Raw genomic sequence first — 23316 nt, 5'->3', positions numbered from 1 at the left:
TGGCGACAAAACTTCTGTCAACAGAGCACGTCCAGACACCAAGGCACATTGAAAAAATGATCTGCTCTCCCGACAGAGAGCAGTCAGACAGATGGGATGCTCTTTCAGCAAAATGGCCACCTGGAACCGTGTCAGCTGTGGTTGCAGGTCACCAGTTCCTTCCGAGAGCCAGGAAGGGAGCCCTGCGGAGACGTGCTCTTAAGAGGACCCCTCCAGACAGCCGTTCCCTGCCATTGCTGTGGGCTTGCCTACCCCTGTGAGGGACAGCAAATCTCTCACAGTGCCTGCAGTGCTTGCCCTGCATGTGCAGGTGACACAGCTGGTTCCTGGGTGCCATGGAGGTGGAGCTGCCCTGGGCTTGTGATGGCCCCGCATGGACATGCTGCTACTTGTGCTGAACTTTCTGGCAACTGCCTACCTGTTCCTCAGCAAGGTCGACCACAAGGCCATGTTTGGGACTGTCGTCTTGTCTGCAGGAGCTACACACTTACAACTGCCACCCACAGTGACAGGTGGCTCTAGAGGCACCACAGTAGTTTGGACTGGTGGAACCAGCTGGTCAGGGAGCGGTGGGAAGACCAGCAGTGCCTCCAAAACGTCCACATGCAGAAGGCTGTCTTGTTGGAGCTCTGTGCCTGGCTTGCCCTCAGCCTTTGGAGATGTGACACCCAGCTGTGTCCCACCATGGGGAAGTGGGTCACAAGTTCACAGACATTTAGGTTGGGTGGTTGGGCAGGGTGCACAATGCCCGCATATTCCACAATTCCAGCCTGTGCCAGAAGCTGGAAGTGGACACATTCGTCCCCTGCTGTGAGCTGATGGTTGGGGACATGCAGATGCCAGTCTGTGTCATGGGGGAGATGGCCTGCTACTTCATACTGTGGCTGATGAAGCCATATACCAGACAGCTGGAACCCAGCAGGGAACAATTCACTGAGCACCAGAACCACAGTAGTATTAAGGCCGTGTGCGCCTTCGGCTGCCTCAGGGAATAGTTCAAGTGCCTGCTAACCTGCCTTGATGTGGGGGAGTGCAACATCCCTGAGTTTGGGGGAGCTTGTTGCATTCTGCACAACCTCATGGAGGGTAAGAGGGAGTCCTTCTTCCCAGCCTGGGAGGTTGACGCTGGCCACGAGGGGTGAGCAGCTGAGCACAGGTGCTATCTTCCAGGCCCATTGGGATGGTGTGCAGATCTGGGAAGCCCTGAGAGAGCACTTCTCCCAAGGACTCCAGTAACCCTCCCCAGGGCCCCCCAGCAGGAGGCTTCGGGCTCACAGCCCTAGCCCATCCCCACCATGACCTCTCCCTTCACCCCTTCCTGACCCCAGATTAATAAAGGCACACATTGTGTGGAGAATGATAAATGGGTTTATTGTGAAATATTTACAAAAGTGTGGAGGGATGGTGGCTGGGGCTATGTAGTGGTGGGGGGCTTCTCAACTTGGAGACAGGGGTCTCAGAACATGGGGGGGTGAGGGGAGCCATGAACTCAGGCATGGTGGGAACCTTAGCGGCGTTAGTCTTGGGAACCCCCCCTTTGGACATTCAGGGTTCACATCGGGGCTGGCTTGGGCCAGGAATGGGGCGCTATGGATGAGGAGGGGCTGGGGTGGGGTCTGGGTTGGTGGGAGGGGCAGGGGGCACGGCCATTGCCCAGGGGTGCAGGTGGGGCCCAGTGCCCCTTGGGGCAGGCAGGTGTAGGGTGGCAGGGGCAGCAGCAGGCAGCTGGGTCAGCATGTCCCACCACACTTTGGTTATGGTGTCACAGTGGGACTTTAACTGGTCTCGTGCCTGCGACCGCCACTCCACATCCTCCCAGACGCAGCAGGCAAGGGTCCACTGTATGAACTTAAGGACCGCCACATGCTCCACCTGCTAACACATGATCTTCTTGTGGACCCGCTTCCTCCTCCTCTGGCTCTGGGGGCAGTGTGGCGTCATCATGGGGGTGGTCTGGCCCTCAGTCAGTGCTGGTCCAGCTGTATGGAACACAAGGAGGGAGAGCTGGTGGGTCACTGACACAGCCCAGGAGGCTGTGCCTTCCGCTGTGAGCAGTGACCAACGCCCCTTGGGTCAAGGGGTGGGGGTGTCCCAGGAGCAGAGACACGTGGCCTGCACAATGGGCCCTGCTGTGTGTACAGGGACTCCGAGGTGCCTACAGAACCATGCTGGCCTCTGCCCCCCCCAGTTCCTTCCGGTCGACAGGCTAGTGGCCAAGGGGGGTGTCCAGCCGCAGAGGGGTCCCTTCGTGGTTAGCCAGGAGCAGTCTGGCCCTCCCCGGGCCCAGTCACCTACCTGTGGCTCACAGCACCACCCGTGGGAGCGGGTGCTGCCTTTCCCAGGCAGACATGCCCGTGTGCTGCACACCTTGGTGTGTCTGGGGCCGTGCCTCCGTCCTTGTGACTAGCCTGCTTGCAGCCACGGCAGGTGCTGGGAGGGCTCCATTAGGGGCTTGGCACACGTCTCGTCTCCCCCGAGCCTGGCAGCAGAATGCCGCCCATGCCCTGGGGCTGTCTGCTGGGCCTGGGTGGCCACACACTACTGCTGCACATGGTTCCGCGTACTGGGACCGCAGCACAGGGTCCTGCCCAAGCTGGCTGAGCGATGCTCACAGCCTGCCCCATCTGCTCCCGCCTCCCACACTGTGGGGTGTGTGATGAATGAGGCATTCACCCAAGGAACCCTCACCAAGGTTGGAGGCGGCCCAGGAGGTGTCTTGGCTGCCAGGGACCAGGTCTTGGGCATTCAGAAGGCTGCTTATCTCTGACTGGGAGTCCTGCTGCTTGCCCTCCTGTGGGTTGTCCTCCTTCTCTGGTTCATGCTTGATGACAGGGGCATCAAGCCCCAAATCCAGGCTAAGGCCGGGGTGGGGTGTGACGTGCTCCCCCTCCCCCAGGATCTGGTGCAGCTCTGAGTAGTAGGGCAAGTGGCTGATTCTGCCCCGAGTGGCCTGCAGCATCCTGGGGCCAGATGTGCCTTTGCCTCAGCTCCTTTACCTTGGCCTGGACTTGGTCAAGGGTGCAGCAGGGTGAATCCGTTCTGCCAGGGCCTCAGCCAGCCAGCTGTAAATGACCACAATGCGGTGTCTGGCTGTAGTGTCCTGCACTCTCCTCTTCAGCCCACAGCTCCAGCAAGGCCTGGATCTTTGCTCTGGATCAGGAGTGGGGGGGTGCCTCTTGGAGCCCTGGGGAAGAGCCTTAGACCTGAAGCTGTTCCCTTTAGGGTGCAAGGGGCTTTTGGGGTAACTGGTGTTTAGCCACCTGGGCTCGGGTGTGGCTGTGCGAGTGTAGGGGACAGCTGTGCGCTTTGTGGCTGAACCCACGCTCTCAGCTTCCTGCCATGGGATTTCCCGGGCTCCCTGCACCTTTAAGAAGACCGAGGGGCAGGAACCATAGAGTGCTGATTGTTGTGGACAGTGTGCCCACCGGGGTGTCTCTGTGGCATCCTGGAGGCCTCTTCTGTTGACAGAAGCCCCCCACCCCCCAGAATGTCCACACCCACCTTTTTTCTACAGCAGTATTCTCCCTCATTGTGAGTGGGGTACAACTGTTGACGAAACCACTCCATTCTGTCGAACTTGCTGTTGACAGAACACACTTTGCAATCTGGCCGCTCCCTGGATTTTGTTGACAAAATGGCCATTTTATGGACAAACCCTGCAGTCTAGGCATAGCCTTACCAGGGCTGGAATTGCATAGAATTCTGGAAAACTATTGGTCCAACCAGTAAGAGAGACATGAGGTTTAAACAGAGGCTTTACAGGAAATGCCCATATTCAAAATGCTACTGCTAATTGTCTGTCTGGCACTTCCCTTTGGGACACAGCTCACAGGCTTTTTTAACAGGTTAGGTATGGAACATGATGGCCAGGGGAACCGGTGTGCAGATGAGACCAGCATGGGGAGCATTATGGCACCACTGGTGCAAGCTGCATTCCACCGTTACCATTGGTCCCGATGCAGCAAGCAGGAGTTGAACCGATACATACAGTAGGTCAATTTCAACAGCTCTGATTTAGACTAGCCTGTCTCATTTTCTTGCACAAATGAACAATGCGTGCATTTATATGTGTTAGCAGATACCTGGAAGAATGAGAGTGGAGGCATTTTTACTGCAAAGGTAGATTTGTATAAGGGAAGCAAATCCAAAAAAGATTCTTGTGCAGCAGATACAATATATGCTTTTTTCTTAGGACCTTAACTCTGATCTCTGAACCCTGACTTTGAAAGAGAGTTCTTGTTTTTGCTTTTCTGTTAACTCGCCCCTTTTAGCAATATAATGAGTTTCATGACAAGCTTCAATTATATTTGTGCAATGATTGATGACCATTGTTAAATAGCTTCAGAACATACCATACTCAATACATTACAGGTTTATTGGAGGTAGAGCCCTGGGTTTCTCCAAAGCTCATGTTAGTATCTTCACTGAAAAACGTTTACGTGAAAGTGACATTTGCTGAAATGACTTCCAGGTCACCTGAGATATGTCTATCCAGTCAGAAACACAGTAAAAAAAAAAAGTGATTTCCTCCACATGACCTGCCTTAACACCCCAGTGTCTTATTGAAAGGAATGTACACATGGTGGCCTGAAACAAGATGCAGATATGAGTAAAGCTGAAATACACAAAAAGTTCCCATAGAGGGTATAAATACACACATGCTCTCTCTCTTTCTCTCTTGTGGATCATTGCTATTTTGAGGACATATCAAAGCTGTTACTAAGTATTTTTGCAGTTTAAGTTGAGCAGTTCACATGCTTCTACCTGCAATGCCGCTGCCTAACCCTTAGACAGGCTAGGGTTGCAGCTTAAGAGATATGGACTATATCAATAAGTTGTGCATTTGAACTAAAATTTAAAAAGAACTACAGGAGGGACAGATTTGTAACCAGCTGAATCCATGTAGGATTTGGTTGCATTCAGGGGAAATAGCAATAAATCCTGGACTGGAATCTTTTGACCATCTTGAATGTGTGTTGACCACAGCATATATTGCTGACATAGAATTTTTCATTGACAGTGACAATTAGGCACCGGGCAGTGAACCTGCTGTTCGTCACTGCAATGGAGGAGTTCTTAGCATGTGATGATGTTCATCACTAGAGCTGCTGTAGCAGAGAAAACTTCTCTGAGAGTGCTTTTCCCTTCCTGTGAAGTGGCTTTGGTGGAGGCCAGGCATTATCCTCTCCTAGCTGATGGAAAAATGCACACGGCAATGGGGGCTGTGATGGTCAGGGATAGAGAGAGGTAAAACCACAACACAATGAACAAGAAAGGTGTGGGGAAAGAGACTAAATTTTGCAACATTCTGTCCAACTTTTTCTTTCTCTGATGTCACTGTAGCTCCTATGACTGCCTCTTAGATGATCCCTTTGAACATGAGTGGCCCAAGTTACCAGAGCTACCAGGAATCAATTACTCTATGGATGAACAGTGTCGTTTTGACTTTGGTGTGGGTTACAAAACATGCACAGCGGTGAGTATTGCTCCTACTAATAGGTCCTGGATTTTTCCTTGTTCTCTTGCTGTAGAATGACAGGAAGTCCTCTCAGTGACAGAGAGTGTTAAAGAGACAATTGAGGGGGAGGTTTGCTTAATGGTCCTGTGGGCCAAGTATGAAGTAGTTCTGGGTTTGGTAGCATCCGGTAATGTGTCTGGTTAGTGTCTGCATGATTTATGGGTCTTATTTGGTCTCCAGGAGGATTATGGGGGGAGCGACTGGCTCCAGTATTTTCCTTTCCCTCCAGTTTACCAGATTGGATCAGAAGTGATAGCACCCTGAAAGACGATTGCATCTTCTGTTTGCCGTGCTGGGAGAACTGAAACAAATTTCTGAACAGGGGCTTAGAAGGGAGGTTTCAAAATAAAGAAGCTAGAGTTATCCAAACTGCCATTATAGGAGAGAGGAAAGGGCTCCAGGCAGGTTGAAAACAATTATTTGAAATGAGGTACTCTCAGCTCTGCTTCAAAATTAGTTTAATGAAGTTACATCTGCCTCCCTTGGGTCTGAGTCTCTGCGGTGAGTTCTTTGACTCTGCCTGCTCTCTCTCTCACATGCTTGTCATTTCAGGGCAGGGAATGGATGAGGCCATTACACTAACTATCCATTAAAATAACAGAAGGACTCTTGTTTGCTTCACAGTTCAGAACATTTGATCCTTGCAAGCAACTGTGGTGCAGCCATCCAGATAACCCTTACTTCTGCAAAACCAAGAAAGGGCCCCCTTTGGATGGAACTGAGTGTTCATCAGGCAAGGTACTTGTGGTCGTCAGCAGGACACAGATTGGATTCACTGTTGTTGGGAAATAGACATGACACTCTTCAGTGTAGAGCACTCAAAAATGTACACGCATATATATGCTGAGGCAGGAAGATGCACAGATGCTCATATATGAGTGCACACACCAGCGCATGCAGATCCACACACATATTGTTACCTTCATGTGAACACGCAGGACTCTGTAAGAAAATTGTTTGTAAGTCGTATTTAAATTACAGGCCTGGGGAAAAGAGGAACTGTCTCATGCCTAGGTCTGCATCTGGAAAAGCATACCTCCTTTTTACACCCTCTCTGTACCGTATGTTTTGTTCAGAAAGACTGGAATGGCCCATTCCTTTAGAGACAACACTGAGCCTTTGAAATAGGCTTCAGTGCTAAGGATTACTTTATAGTAACTCATTCATAATCATTTCCACTTACATGGCTTTCCACATTTTCCTCACTTAAAGAAGTACAGTAATTGCTGTTTTTCTCCCTACCTTTCCTGTACATCTATGTTAAGACAAGGGCTTTTCTTTCTTACAGAGCATCTGCTCCTGCTACTTGGATATAAAGTGAAGCCACACTGCTTATTATGATTGTTATGACTGGATGTAAAGTGAAACCATCACTGCTTTGTGATGCTAGTTGTTACCATGGTAACAGACAGTGATGTTGTAAATTCAGAATTATGACTTCATCACAAGATCTGTCTACTTCAGGGTTTCCCATGATTCTTGTTAGTAATGTATGCAAGTGCCAGTGAGTCAGAAAAGAAGGTTGGTGGGATGACTCACATAACTGGAGTACTGTCATGGATGGGTATAAACTGACAGTCAGGGAAGAAAAGGAGGAGGTATGGTGCTGTATGTGGGAGAGTAGTATGAGTGCTCAGAGCTCTAGTAGATGGAGGGAGAAAAGCCAGCTGAGAGTCTTTGGGTTAAGCTTAGAGGCAAAAGCAACAGAGGTGATGTTGTGGTTGGTGTTTGCTATAGACCACCAGATCAGGTAGAAGAGGTAGATGAGCATTTATTCAGAGAACTAAGAGAAGCTTCCAAATCACAGGCCCTGGTTCTCATGGGAGACTTTAATCACTCTGACATTTGTTGGGAGACCAATACATTAGCAGAGAGACAATCCAGGAAGTTTTTGGAGAATGCTGGGGATAACTTCCTGGTACAAGTGGTGAAGGAGCTGACCAGAGGCTGTGCGTAGCTTGACCTGCTGCTCACAAACAGGGAAGAAATAGTCAGGGAAATAGAAGTGGGTGGCAACCTGGGTTGCAGATGAGATGGTAGATTTCAGGATCCTGACAAAAGGAAGAAGGGTGAGCAGTAACATGCAGACCCTTGGTTTCAGAAGAGCAGAAATGAAGGGGAAAATGAATGTGAAGGGGAAAGGTGTTCAGGAGAACTGGCAGTATTTTAAAGAAGCCTTATTGAAGGCACAGGAACAGACCATCCTGATGTGCAGTAAGAAAAGCAAATATGGTAGGCATCCAGCTTGGCTTACCAGAGAAATCCTTGGTGAGCATAAACGCAAAAAGGATGCATGTAAGACGTGGGAACTTGGACAGATGACTAAGGAGGAGTATAAATATATTGTTGGAGAATGCACAAGAGTGATCAGAAAGGTGAAAGCACATTTGCAACTGCAGCTTGCAAGAGGTGTGAAGGGTAACATGAAGGGTTTTTACAGATACGTTAACAATAAGAGGGTGATCAGGGAGGGTGTGGGGCCATTACTGGATGAGGGAGGTAACCTGGTGACAGATGATGTGAGAAAAGCTGAAGTAGTCAATACTGCTTTTGCCTCTGTCTTCATGGACAAGGTCAGCTCCCAGACTACTGCATTAGGCAATGCAGTATAGGAAGGAGCTGGGCAGCTTTTGGTGGGGAAAGGACAGGTTAAGGGCTATTTAGAAAACTAGACATATACAAATCCATGGATCCAGATTTAATGCATCCAAGAGTACTGAGGGAATTGCCAAATGTCATTGCAGAGCCTTTGGCCATTATCTTTGAAAACTCATGGAGATCAGGAGAGGTCCCAGAAGACTGGAAAAAGGCAAATATAGTGCCCATCTTTAAAAAAAGGAAAGAAAGACCATCTAGGGAACTATAGACTGGTCAACCTTACCTCAGCCCCCAGAAAAATCATGGAGGAAATCCTCAAGAAATCCATTTTGAAGCACTTGGAAGAGGGGGCAGTGATCAAGAGTAGTCAACATGGATTCACCAAGGGCAAGTTATGCCTGATCAATCTGATTAGCTTCTATGATGAGGTAACTAGTTCTGTGGACATGGAAAGTCAATGAAAGTGCTCTACCTTGATTCTACCAAAGCTCTTGATACAGTTTCCTACAATATTCTTGCCCATAAGTTAAGAAAGTATGATTTGGATAAACAGATTGTAAGGTGGATAGAAGACTGGCTAGATGGTTGGGGCCAATGCGTAGCAATCAATAGCTCGATGTCTGGTTGGTGGTCAGTTTCAAGTGGAGTGCCCCAAGGATCAGTTCTAGAGCCGGTATTGATCAGCATCTTTATTAATTCCTGGATGAGGGGATAGATTGCATCCTCAGCAAATTTGCGGATGACACTAAGCTAGGGGGAAGGTAGGAATGTTGGAAGATAGGGATAGAGTCCATAGTGACCTTGATAAATTGGAGGATTGGGCCAAAAATAAACTGATGAGGTTCAACAAGGAGAATTGCAGAGTCCTGCACTTGGGCTGGAAGAATCCCAAGCATTGTTACAGGCTGGGGGCAACTGGCTAAGTAGCAGTACAGCAGAAAAGGATCTTGTGATTACAGTGGATGAGAGGCTGGATATGAGTCAACAGTGTGCCCTTGTAGCCAAGAAGGCTAATGGCATATTGGGGTGCATTAGGAGAAGCATCTCCAATGGATCTAGAAAAGTTATTATTCCCCTCTATTCAGCACTGGTGAGGCCACATCTGGAGTATTGTGTCCAGTTCTGGGTTCCCCTATATGGAAAGGACGTGGATGTGTTGAAGCGGGTCCAGTGGAGGGCAATGAAAATGATTAGGGAGCTGGAGCACAAGATCTATGAAGAGAGGCTGCAGGATATGAGCTTATTTAATTTGCAGAAGAGAAAAATGAGAGGTTATATTATAGTAGCCTTCAGCTTCCTGAAGAGGGGCTCTGAAGAGGATGGAGAGAGGCTGTTCTCAGCAGTGACAGATGGCAGAACAAGGAACAGTGGTCTCAAGTTACAGTAGGGGAGATCTAGGTTGTACATTAGGAAAAACTGTTTCACTAGAAGAGCAGTGAAACACACGAATGTGTTACCTGGAAAGGTGGTAAAATCTCCACCCCTAGAGTTTTTAAGTCCTGGCTTGACAGAGTCCCAGCTGGTAAGATTTAGTTAGGGATGATCCTGCTTCAGGCAGGCGGCTAGATGCGAAGACCTCCTGAGGTCCCTTCCAGCCCCTAGGATTCTATGATTTTATGACAGGCTGGGGTGTGGGACTTGGTTCTTATTCACACATGAAGTCCTAGAGGTACTGAGAGCTTAGAACTTTGCATTTTGAAGAGGTTGTCCTCTATGAATGGGGGTTGTGGGGAGGAGAATCTGTATATAAAATGCTTAGATGTTGTGGGATGAAGCTTTCAACCAACATTTGAATATGAAATCTTTTCTCAATGGGTGTCCATGTTTAAAGTAATGAACAGTTTCCAATAACTTTAAGCCAAAATGATCTCACAAAAGATGTCGCATTACTGAATTAGCTCTGTGTAGAGCTTTTAAAATTAGGTTGTTATGGTGTGTGTGCATTTTACATGTAATAGTGGTGAAAGGTGCAGGGACTGTAACATCTGTAGATTGAAATTCATGATTTATCCACATAATGGGCATAGCATGGGCAATGGTGACATTGTTCTGCCAGAAATAACAAGCAGTCCTGTAGCACTTTGAAGACGAACAAATTTATTAGGTCATGAGCTTTCATGGGTAAGACTCACTTCCTCAGAATGAAGAAGTTGGGTCTTACCCATGAAAGCTGGTGACCTAATAAATTTGTTAGTCCTTAAGGTGCTACAGGACTCTTGTTATTTGTGAAGCTACAGACTAACTCTCTGATACTATCATCCTGCCAGTGTTTCTCAACTTTTACACTGAGTTGTCGCTTCTAGAGGTGAAAGATAGTTCAGTCTCCAGATTTGCTCATTTCTCTTCCTCTCTCCTGTGGCAGCCTAAAGGGTCCAGTTAATGCCAATTGTGGTGGTGGTTTGGTGACATGAATCCTTGTCCACTAGGATCTTGACTGAGATGACCAACCAGTTTTTAAAATGGCACTTGCAGAGAGAGTTCAATGTGTCTGCCTGGGCTAGATTTGAATTGGCTGCCTTAAATATCAAAGCCTGTGCACTGTGTCAACTTGTTATTACAGTAGCACCTACTTATCAAGGGCCCATTGTACCAGGCGCTTTTCGACCATGGAGTAAAACCATAAGAATGGCTATATTTGGTCAGGCCAAAGGTCCATCTAGCCCAGTATCATGTCTTTCAACAGTGGCCAAGGCCAAATGCCCCAGAGGGAGTGGACAGAACAGGCAATCACCAAGGGATCCCTCACCTGTCACCCATTCCAGGCTCTGACAAACACTGTTCCTACCCATCCTGGCTAATAAGTACTGGGGGGACCTAACCTCCATGAACGTATCTAGTTCTTTTTTGAACACTGTTAAAGTCCTGATCATCACAACATCCTCTGTCAAGGAGTTCCACAGTTTGACTGTGCACTGTGTGAAGAAATAAGAGACAGTCCTTACCTGAACTTACATTCTCAGTGGAGAGGAAGGGCAAAGGGTGGCAGAGGAAACAGAGGTGAAGTGACTTGCCTCAGGTCACACAGTCATTTAGTGGCAGCACTAGGAATATAACACAGGTCTTCTGGCTCCCAGCCTAGCCAATTCTGCTAAAATACTTATCAGTTTTAATTGTTTTATTAGCGATATTCTACTGCCTCCTAATACTTCACTTCCTATTGGTTAGGACCTGTCCAGTTTGGTAGGTATTTTGGGATGTGATTTATCAAGAAGCATGCCAATTATTTTAGAAATTACCCAATGCCTTTGAGATAAGGCAAAACATTTTCTATTCAACTTAATGCTTTCTTTTTAAAAGATCAGATCTGGAAATTTATGCTTAGTTTACTGTAGCAGAATACCCAATGATTTCAACAAGAGTTATGTTTTGGATGAATATTCTTATTTGGTATCGTATAGAACTCAAAAGTAAAAAGCCAGAAGATGTAGAAAGCTTCTGAGTAATGAATGCAAACAGACTTCTGCCCCCTGTGCAGACTGCAGCACTAATGACCAGGGTTATTCACAACATCAGTGCAGTGCATGCTGGAGTGTCTGAATAGATTGGAAGCTAATAGCTGAAAGAAAGCCAAACCATGAACTCCCAGAACAGGGTACGTAAAAAAGCATCTTAAAGGACATATCTTGCAGATGAATCATCTAATGTATGTTTGTGCATTCAACAACTTCTAGCAGGGTTTGTGCATTCATAGCTAAGAAACGTGAACTCGTCCTCCTGCACGTTCTGCCCCTGTCTCTCCCTCTACAGCAGTGGGGGCAAACATACATTAGTGTCGTGAATAAACAGTGGTCGTTGGGTTTTTCAGTTTCTTAGATTCAAAGCGATGATTTAAAACAAACGAAAACCAAACAAAAACAACTCAAAGCAAACAAGATGCAAGAGTCTCACCTAGTGTAAAACATTTTATTGACTTCAGGTGAATTATGCTGTTTTACTCCAGCTGAGGATCTGGCCCTATGTACTTACCAACTAGAGGATATTCTTCATCAGTTTGTAATGTTTCTAAGGAAAGTCAAATTTTGAGCCTCATCTGCTAGACAACGTTCCTAGGAAGCATTATATACTCTTAGTCCTGGCCACAGAGTCAGCCTTTGCTCTTATGGTAAAACGAGGATTTGGATTGCTTTGCTAACTCTTTAAATGAGAAGCTGTGGGACAAGTGCTGTTCACTCTGCAGGATCTGTGGGATGCAATAGTTTGATGCAGGGTACCAACCCCAAAGCCAAAGTCAACCAAAACTTGGACTCAGGACTTGGGGTGCCATGCAGCCACTTCAGGCCAGTGACATTCCATTGTTGGAATTGGGGTTCGTAGCTAGCACAACCAGCCATAGGTTTTCTTGCAGCTGCCCACCCCTTGCCAGCATGCAGGGTGTGGATGAGAGAAAGGAGGCCTGGCTAGGATGTCTGTCTCTTCCTCCAGAGCATCTGGTGCTATATGTGTTCCTTAGGACCATTAGCAAGCGCAACTTAGAGCAGCCTTCATGCCCCTTTCTTAACAGAGTTGTGTCCTCTGTGCTGGCAGAGGAGGTTCTGGGTCTGGACAATTGTCGTGGAGACTGAATGGGAGATTTTGTTATAACATTTGTTACTGTATTTTGTAGTTGTGAAAGTCAGATGTCAGTTGTGCTAGTGAGAACCACGTTGTATTAGCAGCTAATGCTGTGTCGGCTCTGCTTGTGCAGCTCAGCCCTGATCAGTAATGTCTGTTGTTGTGTCAGCCCGGGGACACAGAGCTGCTCCATGCAGTAAACCATGCCAGTCCATTCCCAGCTCTCTTCTGAGCATAAGTTTTACCTGATGTGATGTGAACTAATGGGAACCAGGATGAAACCACCAAAGCCCACTCCCTTTTCTTGGTGCCCCATGTCAGAATTTGAATTTGTCTTTCCTGTGGTGACAGGTTAGTTCATTATCCCACTGTTCCACCCACATCCTCAGGACCTTTCTGTATTACTTCAAGGTTTCCTGACTTCGCTGTCACCACCATCTGTCAATGGGAGTGGGAGAACCAGAGTTCAAACCCCGTTGTTAGGCCGGGTGCCTCTGTGGCTATAGAACCGCTTTGCTAGCTAACACTTGGCAGTTATGAAGAGGCAGGCATTCAGGTAATCTCTGTTTCTTCTCCTGTTCCAGTGGTGTTTCAAGGGTCACTGCATCTGGAAGACTTCAGAGCAGCCATACAGCCAGGATGGAAGCTGGAGTTCCTGGTCCAAATTTGGCTCCTGCTCCAGGACCTGTGGGGGTGGGGTGCGCTCCCGCAGCAGGAACTGCAACAACCCACCGTAAGTTGGGCTTTCTGCTAATTCTCTTACTCTTTGCTGTATTGGATGTAGCTGAGAACAAGGGCCTCCTCATCCCTTGCCCCATGGGTCAGTCACAAGGAAAGAGAGAGTGTTGCGCTGGACAGTTGAGTCAGCTGGAGAGAGGAAAGGCCATCCATACCTGAACCCCACAGCACTGAATGACAGAGCATTAAAGGGAATTCTCCTTCCCAGAGCCTAAGAAACTTCAGGCATATGCTTGTCTGTCCGTTCAGTAGCTCAGTTCAGTGCATCTCTTATGATCAGAAACACAGGATGAGATTGTCAAAGGAGCCTGAGGGAATTAGGCTCTTAGGTTCCATAGGATTTGTGTATCCTTACTCCCTTAGGCTGCTTTGAAAATCTCAGATGTCATCCCTCATTTAAACACTGAGCTACTTGTCATTTAACTCCTTCTCTACACATGCGCCTGATAGGATTGAAACTCGACGTAAAGAAACAGAGCTGGTCACCTTCCTATAACACAGAGGATCACCAAAATTTAAGAAGCACTGTCAAGGCGGATGGGCTCCAAACAGATCAAACCCAGCTTTTTGGGGATAGCAGCTGGCAGTTATGGGAGTGCGTGTGCACTTTGTACTGCTTCGTTGCTTGTGTTTGCTGGCAGGAGACAAGAATCCTAACCTGTGAGCTGAGTGTGCTCACATGGACTCCCAAAGCAGCACAAAGCTGGTAGTGACAGGCAGTGTTCCCGCTAATGTTTTCTATCAACGTGCGGATTTTTTTCATCCATGTGCAGAATATATTTTTCTGTGCACTGAGGCATGTGTGAATGGGCACCACCAGTAGAAACAACGAACCCAGCTTTGGCACTCTTCTGACTAGCTAGGTGGCATTTGAGTCTTGTCAGAGCAGCTGCACAAGCACACAACTTACAGGAGACACTGGTGATCGGTAAGAATTGTCATCTCATGAGCTTTTATTGATACTTTGGTGTTTTAAATGAGGAACACAGTCTTTCTGTACATGCCTGGGTGTTTGTCCTTTAACGTGATGGTACTCGGCTGTGGGAAAAGTGAAAAGAAAAAGGTTCCACAGAGCTGTGTGGAGAGAGTCAGTAGAGTTAAAGTTTTCATAAAACTTCAGGCTAGATGTGCTACAACATCCACGCTTGAGAGAGGCAGTCAGGGAAGCCTCCCTCACACACAATCCCAAGTAGAACTATGCTGCCTCTGAAGAGCCCTTGCTGAAAGGGTTTCACAATTCTTTATCCCCCCACCCCATTGATTTTCTAGCCCAGCTTATGGTGGGCGCCATTGCCCAGGTGCCATTTATGAGTACCAGGTCTGCAATACTGAAGAGTGTCATGGGCCCTATGAAGATTTCCGTGCCCAGCAGTGTTCTAAGCGTAACTCTTATTATACCCACCAGAACTCCAAACACACCTGGCTTCCGTACGAGCACCATGATGGTGAGTGGAGATAGCCCATTTGGCCAGGAAGTGCTAGGGTGGCCATTGGCCAGAATTCTGTTTGCAGGGGGCTGTGTACATATCCTGGGGACCATTCAGAAGAGATTGGATAGGCTACAGCATGGCAGTGGGAATGGCTGTTTCTTTGGACAGTTCTGGGATTGGTCCTGAGAGAGCACAATTTATGACCTCTATATATTCTTTTCCTTGCTATTGGAATGATATTGCTACCACTGTTTGCCTACTGTGGTGTCTCCTACACGTGTACATGGTTGTGCCTTCCAGATTACTAGCATGCTATCAAAGTCCCCCACCGAGCTGTCATGCAAAGAGAAAAATATGAATAGTCTGTGATGTCTTTTACACATGTGACCTGAACGTTCTTTAAAGACAAGTGGTGAAAAGCTCATAGTCCATCACCAGTCCTTCCGGCTCCCCCAAAGCATTTTCCATTACCTACGGAGGTCTGTGCTGAGAGGTTCCCTGGCAAGAGTTGGGGACATCACAAGCTCCTAAAATACAACTGGAAATTGCTCTTGTATTGTCAATAATTGTAGGGGAAATAAAGACTCTGCATGTAGATCCAGGAAAGGGAGAGGAGCAAACTGATTTTCAGACGTATAAGGACCACGTGCCACTGGTGTCTGTTGGTGCAGCCGATGACTCGATCTTACTGACATCAGGGCTGAGGATAGCGAAGACAAGCCAACAGAATCTGACAGCTATAGGCAGTGCTCTGTTCTCCCCATCTTCTTTTACCCATAGGATCTTTGGTGCAGGAGAGAATCTATTTGTTTTAAATATAAATCTATCTGTCTGCACTTATTTAGATTGGATTTTTGTCCCAGTTGTAAAGTCCTTTAATAATGCTGTGTTGCTTTACACAGGTGGACAATATGTTGTATTTGTAGCTGTTGTGGGACAAATTCCATCCGCAGACATGCCCAGCTCTCCCTGAATTAAAGGAATCATGTAATTAATTTGTTGTGGTTAACATCCCTCTCCCTAAATTTAGTGTAAGAGAATGTGGGGTGCAAAATGCCAAATGTGGGAGGGAATTAGAGAAGAGGAGGGAATGGGTCTGGAGAATATTCTAATTCAAGGTTGCAAATTCATCTTATTAAGAGAGTTTTGATTCTGTTGTTTATTTTGCTGCAGATGCTCAGAAGTGTGAGCTGATTTGTCAGTCACAGGAAACAGGAGATGTGGTGTTCATGAACCAGGTGGTTCATGATGGTACCAGATGCAGCTACAGAGACCAATACAGTGTCTGTGTACGGGGGGATTGTGTGGTATGTACATAACCAAACATTGGACCTAATGGTTTTTGCCTATCCTCTAGTCAGATCAGAGGGAGAGAGAGAGAGAGCATGCAGATTTCTGGAGTCCAAAGAATCTGAAATGTCTTATGTTTTTCATAGACTTTTCTATAGGACTCCAAAGTTCCTTTCTAAACTGGAGTACCGTGTGGAGAGAAAAGGGTCAGGTTGGCTGTTATGCAGGTTTCCCAGGCACTCACAATAGTAGGAAAGCTATGGGAATGCAGGGGGCAGTTCATGCACATGCCACTTGCGATGTGGGAGTCGGTTAAATACTTCGCTCCAGGTTGTTTTATTACAGCACTCTGTTTTCACGAACAGAAACTCAAGGGTGTCTGTTGAGGAGTGGCTGATAGACGGGCTAAGACTTCCATCCAAAGCTGGCATTGATGCTGATACAGTTCACCCAGTAGTCTTTGCCTGAGGGAAGTGGGGAGACTTGGAGCTATCAGGTGGGTTTAGTGAAACAGAGGCTTGGATCAGGACAACCCTGAAAACTTACATCAGCCTAAAAGCTCCAAGCAACACAGGAGAATTAGGGCATACAAGATCAGATCGGTCTGCCCATTTGTCATATCACAGAGCTGGAAGGGACCTCGAGAGGTCACTGAGTTCAGTCCCCTGCCCTCACAGCAGGACTTTTCACCATTCCCAACAGATTTTTTTTTTCTTGAATTTAACCTGCCCTAGAGACTTGAAAGGCCCTCTCAAGGCCTGAGCTCACATCCCTGAGTTTACAAGGCCAACTCGCTAACCACTGAGCTATTCCTTCTCTGTCCCCAGGTTAAGTGACTGAACAATTGATAAGCTGGCAGAGTTTTGTGAGGGTTTATCCTGGAACGTCACTGCCATGCTCCCCTGCCATACACATCTGCAGTACTCTCAAAGTGCTGTAAAATTGGAAGGTGGCTAATGCCCAGGGCTAGCTATGAGGTGTACTTCCTGCTTTGCATTTTGAGTCTCCATGTATGTGCCCCTTTAAAAAATCTCTTTCTCTCCCTCTTTGGTGACAGCATGTTGGATGTGACAAGGAAATCGGCTCTTTGAAGCAGGATGACAAATGTGGTGTTTGCGGGGGTGACAATTCCCACTGTCGGACAGTGAAAGGGACTTTCATCAAGTCCCCAAAGCAGCCAGGTGAGAGTCTGGTCCCCAAAAGGGGGAAGAGAATTCATATTTTGGAAGTGACTGCTTTAATACACCTGTGCACATACCGAATATGAGCCATCTGTGCGCTAAAACCTACTCTCAGCTCTGCCTGTATAAGCCTGTTCTAAGGTATCACTGCTGAAGTCCATTGGAGTTAGTACAGATTTACAAATGAGACTTTGGCACAATAGATATAAGTACAGCTACATCTCATAGTTTATTAACAGAAGTAGTAGGGTTTATTTGTATTACCTCAATGCCTGGGGCCCTATTTATTGAGAAGCCCTTTACAAACACAGAGCAGAGACACCGTTAGAGTGATATTGCTCCTGAAGTGAGGATCATGTCTTTCTAGCCAGAAGGGTATCCACAAGCTGAGAATGTTTGCTTATGTTACCTCTGGCCAGTTCACATTGCTTAACAGGCTATTACATACTGTTTTGTGTTTGAAATGTTAAAAAAACACTGAGAAAGAAGACTAGACCTTTGCCTTACTCTGTAGACCTTTGTCAAACACAGTTAACGCCCAGAAATGTAATGGCCATGTGCTCAGATGTGACAGTTATCAGTGTATTTTAGCATATCATTATTTACTGGCTTCATTGCTGTTCTACCAGTTGACAGTACTCGAGGATGTGTCCCTCTGTAACTGCTGAAGTGATAGCTTCCAGCCGTGCTTGGTCTTGTGTGGACTGAGTAAGGATCGAATCATTTCCTTAGTTAATTACAAAAGGTTATTTATGGGGTCTGTTTCTTTCTGCCTATCTGTTATATGGCTGTTTATGATGATTCAAGCTATTGCCCATCACCAGACTAGACTGATGTAATGCGCTGGAGGAAAAAAACTGCCCAGAAGTCATAACTATTACAGCATGGTGGATTACATGCTAAACCACAAAAACTGGCACAAATGTATCACACACTGCTTTTTCCCTTTGACCAGGGGCCTAATCCAAAGCCCATTGAGTTCAGTGGGGCTTGGGCCAGGCCCTGCTGGCCTGCAGAGTTCATTAAGAAAACCCTTGATGTGCTGGGAAGACAATATCTCAGTTACTGCTTCCCTGGTTGGGCCTGCATGTGGCAGCTTCATTTAGCTTTCCACGTGTACCCTATGAAGGTTATGGAGCTTGCTTGTCCTGTATATCAGTCTGAGCCCCCAGCCATACCAGCTTCAGTGTGTATTGCAAGACGTACATCCTCATGTAGATGTTTTGAAAACAGATGAATGTGGTCACACTGATTCCACTTGGAGTCTGACCCCTCAAGTACATCACCATGAAGGTAGTGAGAAAAAACAGAGAGCTTTTCAAGGGTACTGCTTTGCATAAGCAATCCAAGGGAAATAATGCCTATCTATTGACCTAATCTCTCCCAGGGGTTAGCAGTAGGTCCAAGTAGTGGAAAGGCAAGAGCCATTTTAGAGAAACATGGTGTTGCATGAAGGGAGAGATGTGGTAGGTACAAGGAAGGGTGCAGGGGATAGACACAGAGTATTGGGAACCGGATCAGGAGATGAGAAGGATCGTGCAATACTTTTGCAGGGGTGGGCTCATCCAAAAGCGAGTGCTCATTGCAGTAAGATGAAGGGGAGCCAGGAGGGTGTTAATCAAGTCTTGGGGAGGTTTCAGGAGAGGAAAGAGGGAAGGTAAACAACTGATTCATATACACTCTAGAAACAAATCCATGTTTTGGGATGATTAGGTGAACTGACTCACTGGATCTTTTGAATTTGACCAACTCAGAGGGGCTGGAGCAATTTTTATGGTGGGGCGTGCTGTGAGTTATTGAATCAAACTGTAAATCCGTCTGCACTTCCGGTACCAACACCTATGCCCATTGTAAGTGAAAACACAGGTTTCCTTTTAGCTCAGTAAACTACCTCCATGTGCTTTGCTGTATTTATGTGCAGCACAAGTGGCTTGGGGTGGATCTTGCAAACACAGAAATATATAAATCATTCTTTCCCATCAGCAAAAACAGAAGGTAAAAGAACCAACCAGACAGTTTTTGTCCATTTCTTTTCTCTCACTGAAGAACCCAGTGGCTTCAAAACCTGTTGGGAGTGTACCTCTGCATTTAAACTTGGCTGCTTTGCTGTCCATTTTGACAATGCTCAATTTTGTTTCTTTTTCAGTGGGTGCTCTGAAAATGTTTGAGATTCCAGCTGGGGCCAGATACATTCAGATAGAAGAGATGGAGCCGGCGTCCCATAGCATTGGTGGGTACTGAACAGCTAGAGATCACAGATGGACTCAGACGGGGTGTTACAGAGTTTGGTTTAGTATTGGTTAATAAACAACATTTCTAAGGCTTGGGTTATGTAAAATATGTGTGGCAGTCACACTGTCAAAAGGTGTATGGGAGTGCAAAGGGGCAGTTGTAAGCACAGAATATTGAGGTGAAAGGACGAAATGGGAAACTGGGTGCAAAAGGCTGATTTATCACTTAGATCCATAAAACAGGTGGCTCTCAGCCTGCTTTCTTGCACAAAAGTTAGAGAAGACCAATGTTGTTCCAACCACAAAACTGCCAGACAGTTTAGCCCAGTTCTGTGTGACTGTGAGCTGCTACTTAGTAGGAACCAAGGAATGGAGCAGGAGAAGGTAGTGAGGAGCTGAACTGTACTGACAGAATTGGAGGTGGGTGGGTGTGTGCCCAGGAGTGGAACAGCATGGTTTGTTCTGTGACAGAACAGAAGCATGATGACCGAACTGGGAAAAAGGGGCCAAAGACTTTGTACATTTGCCTTTCTTCCTAGCCATTGATCCCATTTCTTCACTTCCTTGAGCACTCAGCTAAAAACAAACAAACAAATAAATAAATAAAAATAAAGAAAATGTAGAGTCCTGGGGCCAGATCCTTGGGATGGGGCCTTTGGTGCCAGGCGCATTTCAGAAGTCGGAGGATGTTAAGGAACAGCCTTAATATTCATCCTACCTCAATCAGTGCTGCAGCTGCTGGATTCCAGGCCTGCCCTGGGTGCATCTAAGAACATCCTAATGGCTGTTCTAAGCTGCACCTACTGGCTATGGCTCCAAGGGACCTTACAGGAGCTGGGGACTGGCTAGATTGAGCAGCTCCCCAACCACTCCTGCCCATACATAGGGGATAGCATAGGAGCAGCTGGGCAGCCCTTGGGCTGCTTGAGGTTTTCTCCACACTAGGGAAAGTCCAGCCCTTTCGCTAAGCCACATTTATCTCCTATTTATGCTGCCAAAACAGGGCCAGAGAGGCACAGTGAGCCCAACACCCTGTCTATTGAAGTCTTCTAAAGAGTGATCCTTCTGTTTCTCTTATTTTTGCTCTGTTTAAAAACACACTGGAGTGAGTGAGTCTTTGTGTGTGTGTGTGTGTGTGATTGAGAGACAAAGACACCTGAGATTCACCAAGGAGCTAGGGTGGAGTAGCTGTTCCCCAGCCTCTTGCACATCAATTTGCAGCTCTCCTTTTCTTCTGTCTCCAGAAATCCTTCTTAGTGAGCCTTCCAGTGAAGTCAGCAAGTCAAGCTCTGCCTGTGTGATCTGTAATGAGAACTCACACAATGGTTCTCTGGTGAGGTACAGTCTCAGAGGGTGGGGTCATGAAGCCAGATCTCTTTCAGACCTAGCAAGGGTGTGTATGTGTGTTTTCTTTCTGCTCAGAAGACCGTTAATGAATTGGAATGTCAGGGGGATTGGTATGTCAGCAGCACAGTCAAACCAGACAGACTGTTTAGAGAACATGAAGAGAGTTAATCTTAACAGAAGCAGGGGGACCCCGGTACAGTTGGAAGGCAGGAGGTGAGAGCCTGATTCTCTTATTAGGTGGAGAAATAAGAGATTCAGGCTGAAGGGGCAAGGTGTGGAGCTTGATCACTGGATTTTACACATTTAAAAGCGTATTCCCTGTCAAGAACCCTTTTTTATGGTCACCAGCCCTACACACTTGCCTGTTCATTCAATGGAACATACCCAGGCTCTTCCATGAGCAGCTGCTCACAGGCTTGTTCTCTGCATAGAAGAGACAAGCCCCACAAGGATGGATTTTCTTTGGTAGGGCCGAAAAGCAAAGCTTTCATCTGCCTGTATATCCCTTTGAATAGTGAGCCTGAGGCTCTGTCAGGGCCTGTCTGTTCCAACCGGAATAAACATTTAGCTATTCCAGTCCTGGGCCTTTGAAAGCTCTGCCTGCGCATTTCACTCTTGATGTCTGCTGCTGTCTCTTTTTTGGGCCCCCTGTATGTAGTTTCTCCAGGGTGTTTTCTTAAATGATCTGTGATGTGGGCAAACCCACTTAATTTGCCATTGACTCCAGATGTTTTTCTGTAAAAGATCTAGTGCATTGACCACTCGTACAGTCGAGGCCTGTGATCTCACCTTGAATAAGATTACTTCAGCCTTTCTGGCAGAGGACTAGGCCACAGTGGGAAGACTAACAGGACCTGTTTTGCTTACAGTCTAATATACAATGGTTAATATGCAGTGCCAATTGCAGGCGTTGAACTCCTATTCTGGCACCTTTTCCAGAGCCAGATTTTCCAGATTGCTCAACTCCCAGATGTTCCCCCTGGGATGTATATGGCCAAATTTTCAAAAGACCGAACAGCTGAGCCTAAATATGATGATCTTTTATATAACTATCTGGCCTGCAGTGGAGAATAACTGCACCCTGAAGGTCTATCCATACAATTCTCATTCTTAGGGATTTTTCTGGTCAGTTAAGTTTCCATGAATTATGTTCACAATTCGATTTTCTACCCCTAAAAGACTTTGACTGGGAAAATTATTTTGTGATCTTCTTTTTCCAGCTGTAAAGAACCAAGCTAGTGGTGACTTCATCCTTAAAGCCAAGGAAGCCAAAAGTAAAACCTTCATTGAGATGGGCTTGGAGTGGGAATACACCATGGAAAATGGGAGGGAGAGCCTGAAAACCAGTGGCCCCCTGCATGAAGCAATCAGTGTGCTGGTGAGTCACACTGGTTTGTCCTCTGGAGGTGTGATGGGCACAAATCGTGCAACAGACCACACGGTGCGATCACTGTTGCAAATTCCACAAGACCCTGATACACAGTCTAGGATGGAGTGGTGGAATTTCATAGTGGAAGCACAAGTGAAGCAAAGACCATAAAATTCTTTAAAGTTATTAGAAGAATTGAAATCAACAAGCTATAATCTAATGGTGATAAGATACTTCAGGATGTTCAGAATTGAGGCATATAACCATTGCCTACCAATATACACCCTGTTGTGGCTTATACCAGCATTATTGGGAGCTAAACATCTAGATTCCCCATGCCCTGATGGAAGGAAGACTTATCCTCCCTCCAATCTCTTGGAATACATGTTCACTTACTGATATAGGCTTTGTCTACGCTACATGAGAAAGTCGATTTTAAGGCAGTTACGTCGATTTTACAATGTCACTGTTTTCACTGGGAACACCATTAGGTTGATTTTAGGGAGCGCTAAGGTCACTATTATTACATGGAGCATGTGAGTCAGTGTAGTGCCAAGTTTGAATGTAAAAGGTTGGATTAATGCTGGTGTGGAAACGGTATTTATTTGAATTGACTTCATTAGCCTCCAAAGGTGGCCTGTATGTATTCCACAATGCCCCATAGTTGGCTGCTTCCATCTCTGCTGCTCTCCAGGTGTGCGGGAAGTAGGTAACAGGAAGCCCACAAATTTAAATTGGGCATCAGGAATCCCAGGAAATTGAAGTGGGCACTTGAGCCCATTTTTAATTAATTTCTTTATCATCAGCTGAGTGATCACATCTACCCATGAAAAAATAGCCCCAGCACAGGGTGGGGGCTTCTTCCCTACACAGGATGCAGCAGGAGAGGCTGAGATTTTTTTCAACACTGGCGCCAGCCCCTGCCCCACCACACCACGTGATGTCTAGGCTGTGAGGGTCATACTTGCATGAGAGGCCAAGAAACTTCTTTTCTGCATCTCACATTTGTAGAGGGGCAGCCCCACCTCTCCCCCACAGGTGCCGTGCAGTTAGGGGTCTATGC

General features: G+C 46.7%; 1 protein-coding gene across 1 annotated transcript in view; it reads left to right on the top strand.

The window, feature by feature from the left end:
• The window catches only part of ADAMTS14 (ADAM metallopeptidase with thrombospondin type 1 motif 14), a 112632-nt gene that overhangs the window by 75744 nt on the left and 13572 nt on the right, over positions 1 to 23316 (top strand). The window contains exons 8-16 of the mRNA XM_075000267.1: positions 3846 to 3989; positions 5344 to 5476; positions 6143 to 6256; positions 13252 to 13400; positions 14675 to 14850; positions 16009 to 16142; positions 17183 to 17306; positions 19453 to 19536; positions 22105 to 22262. Coding sequence (XP_074856368.1) covers positions 3846 to 3989; positions 5344 to 5476; positions 6143 to 6256; positions 13252 to 13400; positions 14675 to 14850; positions 16009 to 16142; positions 17183 to 17306; positions 19453 to 19536; positions 22105 to 22262 — 1216 coding nt within the window. The remainder of the gene's footprint in view (positions 1 to 3845; positions 3990 to 5343; positions 5477 to 6142; positions 6257 to 13251; positions 13401 to 14674; positions 14851 to 16008; positions 16143 to 17182; positions 17307 to 19452; positions 19537 to 22104; positions 22263 to 23316) is intronic.

Source organism: Carettochelys insculpta, chromosome 7 (genome assembly GCF_033958435.1).
Source record: "Carettochelys insculpta isolate YL-2023 chromosome 7, ASM3395843v1, whole genome shotgun sequence".
NCBI lineage: Eukaryota > Metazoa > Chordata > Testudines > Carettochelyidae > Carettochelys > Carettochelys insculpta.
The sequence above is the reverse complement of the archived record's forward strand: the minus strand, read 5'-3'. Positions and strand labels throughout refer to the sequence as shown.